Source organism: Panulirus ornatus, chromosome 2 (genome assembly GCF_036320965.1).
Source record: "Panulirus ornatus isolate Po-2019 chromosome 2, ASM3632096v1, whole genome shotgun sequence".
Lineage (NCBI taxonomy): Eukaryota > Metazoa > Arthropoda > Malacostraca > Decapoda > Palinuridae > Panulirus > Panulirus ornatus.
The window spans coordinates 43,025,089-43,030,249 of record NC_092225.1 but is presented as its reverse complement, the minus strand read 5'-3'; the positions used below and the strand labels follow the sequence as shown (position 1 = coordinate 43,030,249).

Sequence of the window (5,161 nt, the reverse complement as noted above, 5' to 3'; positions counted from 1 at the left end):
CAGTACCCTACCATATAATTTCCCAGGAATGCTCAAAAAAATTATACCTCTGTAATTTGAGCACTCACTTTTGCCTTTATGCAATGAAACTCTGCATGCATTCCACCAATCCTCAGCCTATTCACCATGAACCATACATATATTGAATGTTCTCATCAACTAGTCAACAGTGCAGTCACCCGCTTTTTTGATAAATTCCTCTTCAGTACCATCGAAACCCGCCGCCTTGCCGGCTTTCATCTTCCGCAAAGCTTTCACTACCTCTTCTCTGTTTATAAAACCATTCTTCCTTACCCTCTCACTTCGCATACCACCTCGACCAAAGCACCCTATATCTGCCACTCTATCATCAAACACATTCAACAAACCCTCAAAATACTCACTCCATCTCCTCACTTCACCACTATTTGTTATGACTTCCCCGTTTGCCCCTTTCAACGATGTTCCCATTTGTTCTTTTGTCTTACGCACTTTAATTACCTCCTTCCAAAACATCTTTATATTCTCACAAAATTAAAAGATACTCTCACACCCCGACTCTCATTTGCCCTCTTTTTCACCTCTTGCATCTTCGTCTTGACTTTCTGCCTCTTTCCTTTTTAAATCTCCCAGACATTTGCAATATTTCCCAGCAAAATTCATTCAAATGCCTCTCTCTTCTCTTTCATTAACAATCTAATTTCTTCATCCCACCACTAGATATCCTTTCTGATCTACCTGTAAGGTTGAGTTGATAGGAAGGAAATCTGGTCTTCTTCGTCTGTGGTATTCAATGAAGATCAGGCGGCCTTTGTAGATTCATTACAAAAAGCATGTACATACATCTGTAGTACTCTGGGCTATTGTCTTATGACACACTACGACACACTATAGTGAACAGTGTGACGATGCTGGCCGGTGTGTCGCCTCGGGTCACACTGACAGGGATTATATGAGTCGGTCAACACCCACTCAACAACGTCTTCAAGTAACATATCAACTCTTACGTGTTCAAACATCCTGATTAACAGTAGCCCGTGGGAACAGTGAGCCCATTGGAACATGCATCTAACTCTATGTACCTCACAGTAAAATGATAATAACAAATAGCTAATGAAAAATTAATGGCAGTGTGCATGAGTCTTAAATTTTGCCTAGCCACAATCTTGCTCAAGCCCCTGCGAGCCATGATAAGTAATGGTTATACATGGAATAATGCTGAATATAAGAATACGGAAATAAGCAAATTGTAGGTATTTACAAGAGTTATTCCTATAACAACTAACATGCTTGATGAAATAGATAACACACTTTACAATTGTTAGAGTATCAAAAGATATATATATATATATATATATATATATATATATATATATATATATATATATATATATATATATTTTCGTCTGTTTCCTTGCGCTTCCTCGCAAACGCGGGAGACAGCGACAAAGTATAATAAAAATATAAAAAAAAATATATGTATATATATATATATATATATATATATATATATATATATATATATATATATATATATATATATATAGCCTTGAAGAATGTGTGGAAGTCGAGAACATTATCTCGGAAAGCAAAAATGGGTATGTTTGAAGGAATAGTGGTTCCAACAATGTTGTATGGTTGCGAGGCGTGGGCTATGGATAGAGTTGTGCGCAGGAGGATGGATGTGCTGGAAATGAGATGTTTGAGGACAATGTGTGGAGTGAGGTGGTTTGATCGAGTAAGTAACGTAAGGGTAAGAGAGATGTGGGGAAATAAAAAGAGCGTGGTTGAGAGAGCAGAAGAGGGTGTTTTGAAATGGTTTGGGCACATGGAGAAAATGAGTGAGGAAAGATTGACCAAGAGGATATATGTGTCGGAGGTGGAGGGAACGAGGAGAAGAGGGAGACCAAATTGGAGGTGAAAAGATGGAGTGAAAAAGATTTTGTGTGATCGGGGCCTGAACATGCATCAGGGTGAAAGGAGGGCAAGGAATAGAGTGAATTGGAGCGATGTGGTATACCAGGGTTGACGTGCTGTCGGTGGATTGAATCAAGGCATGTGAAGCGTCTGGGGTAAACCATGGAAAGCTGTGTAGGTATGTATATTTGCGTATGTGGACGTATGTATATACATGTGTATGGGGGTGGGTTGGGCCATTTCTTTCGTCTGTTTCCTTGCGCTACCTCGCAAACGCGGGAGACAGCGGCAAAAAAAAAAAAAAAAAAAGAAATATATATATCCCTGGGGATAGGGGAGAAAGAATACTTCCCACGTATTCCCTGCCTGTCGTAGAAGGCGACTAAAAGGGGAGGGAGCTGGGGGCTGGAAATCCTCCCCTCTTTTTTTTTTTTTTTAATTTTCCAAAAGAGGGAACAGAGAAGGGGGCCAGGTGAGTATATTCCCTCAGAGGCCCAGTCCTCTGTTCTTAACGCTACATTGCTAATGCGGGAAATTGCAAATAGTTTGAAAAAAAAAAAAAAAAAAAAAAATATATATATATATATATATATATATATATATATATATATATATATATATATATATATATATATATATATATATATATATATATATATATATATGTATATATATATATATATGTATATATATATATATATATATATATATATATATATATATATATATATATATATGTATATATATATAGGGGAGAAAGAATACTTCCCACGTATTCCCTGCGTGTCGTAGAAGGCGACTAAAAGGGGAGGGAGCGGGGGGCTGGAAATCCTCCCCTCTCGTTTTTTTTTTTAATTTTCCAAAAGAGGGAACAGAGAATTGCGCCAGGTGAGGGTATTCCCTCAAAGGCCCAGTCCTCTGTTCTTAACGCTACCTCGCTAATGCGGGAAATGGCGAATAGTTTGAAAGAAAGAAGAAATATATTGATTTATTTATTTTGCTTTGACGCTGTCTCCCGCGTTAGCGAAGTAGCGCAAGGAAACAGACGAAAGAATGGCCCAACCCACTTACATACACATGTATATACATACACGTCCACACACGCAAATATACATACCTATACATCTCAATGTATACATATATATACACACACAGACATATACATATATACACATGTGCATAATTCATACTGTCTGCCTTTATTTACTCCCATTGCCACCTCACCACATATAGATGAACAACCCCCTCCCGCCTCATGTGTGCGAGGTAGCGCTAGGAAAAGACAACAAAGGCCACATTCGTTCGCACTTGGTCTCTAGCTGTCATGTAATAATGCACCGAAACCACAGCTCCCTTTCCACATCCACGCCCCACAGAACTTTCTATGGTTTGCCCCAAACATGCCCTGGTTCAATCCATTGACAGCACGTCGACCCCGGAATACCACATCATTCCAATTCACTCTATTCCTTGCAAGGTTTTCAACCTCCTGCATGTTCAGGCCCCAATCACTCAAAATCTTTTTCGCTCCATCTTTCCTCCTCCAATTTGGTCTCCCACTTCTCCTCGTTCCCTCCACCTCTGACATATGTATCCTCTTGGTCAACCTTTCCTCACTCATTCTCTCCATGTGACCCAACCATTTCAAAACACCCTTTTCTGCTCTCTCAACCACACTCTTTTTATTTCCACACATCTCTCCTACCCTTACATTACTTACTCGATCAAACCACCTCACACCACATATTGTCCTCAAACATCTCATTTCCAGCACATCCATCCTCCTGTGCATAACTCTATCCATAGCCCACGCCTCGCAACCATACAACATTGTTGGAACCACTATTCCTTCAAACATACCCATTTTTGCTTTCCGAGATAGTGTTCTTGACTTCCAAATATTCTTCAAGGCTCTCAGAATTTTTGCCCCCTCCCCCACCCTATGATTCACTTCCGCTTCCATGGTTCCATCTGCTGCCAGATCCACCCCCAGATATCTAAAACACTTTACTTCCTTCAATTATTCTCCATTCAAACTTACCTCCCAATTGACTTGACCCTCAACTCTACTGTACCTAATAACCTTGCTCTTATTCACATTTACTCTCAACTTTCTTCTTTCACACACTCTACCAAACTAGTGTCACCAGCTTCTAAAGTTTCTCACATTAATCAGCCACCAGCGCTGTATCATCAGCGAACAACAACTGACTCACTTCCCAAGCTCTCTCATCCATAACAGATTGCATACTTGCCCCTCTTTACAAAACTCGTGCATTCACCTCTCTAACAACCCCATCCATAAACAAATTAAACAACCATGGAGACATCACACACCCCTGCCGCAAACCTACACTTGTTGTAATACTCTGACATCAAGGACTTAATTTCACCACTCAGGGCTGTTCTGCTCACAAGTTCTTTATTATATTCCTGCTGCCATTTCTGCATTCCTGTTAAAACTGGATGTTCCTTTGTGGATAACACTAGGACTGTTGATGGTGGTACAGACATAGCTTTCTTAATGGCAGAGGAATGTTTAAATACAACATATGCCACTTTGAAGCCAAAAACAGGAACCATGCTGGAAAAGTGTGGGTATTTTTCTTGTTCGGGTGGACTTGATGATGGCTTTTTATGGAAATACACATTCTCTACCTTCCCAAATTCTGCAAATAGCCTTTGGAATGCATCCTTCGTGCAGTATGGTGGTACATTCACAATAAACAACGTGCGGTCAGGTGGTTTGCTTTTATTATATAACCGTCCTGAGTGTTTCTTCCATAGCAGCTGGTGAACCCCTTTACTCTTCTCACTGAATATGAGTCCCACAACTTGGAACCCATGCACGCTGCTTACTGTATCGCTAGGCATGTTTATTTATATATATATATATATATATATATATATATATATATATATATATATATATATATATATATATATATTTTTTTTTTTTTTTTCTTTTTTTTTATACTTTGTCGCTGTCTCCCGCGTTTGCGAGGTAGCGCAAGGAAACAGACGAAAGAAATGGCCCAACCCCCCCCCCCCATACACATGTACATACACACGTCCACACACGCAAATATACATACCTACACAGCTTTCCATGGTTTACCCCACACGCTTCACATGCCTTGCTTCAATCCACTGACAGCACGTCAACCCCTGTATACCACATGACTCCAATTCACTCTATTTCTTGCCCTCCTTTCACCCTCCTGCATGTTCAGGCCCCGATCACACAAAATCTTTTTCACTCCAT

The 5,161-nt window shown here is 39.8% G+C and overlaps 1 protein-coding gene across 1 annotated transcript; it reads right to left on the bottom strand.

Moving 5' to 3' along the window:
* Positions 1-4,206: 4,206 nt before the first annotated feature.
* Positions 4,207-4,770, bottom strand: LOC139752156 (ribosomal RNA-processing protein 7 homolog A-like). Its single transcript, XM_071668093.1, has one exon. The coding sequence runs from the start codon at positions 4,768-4,770 to the stop codon at positions 4,207-4,209; it is 564 nt and encodes a 187-aa protein (XP_071524194.1).
* Between the last annotated feature and the right edge of the window lie 391 nt (positions 4,771-5,161).

Coding starts and splice junctions, on each gene's coding strand:
- LOC139752156 (XM_071668093.1), bottom strand. CDS start 4,770: ATGCCTAGCGATACAGTAAGCAGCGTGCATGGGTTCCAAGTTGTGGGA.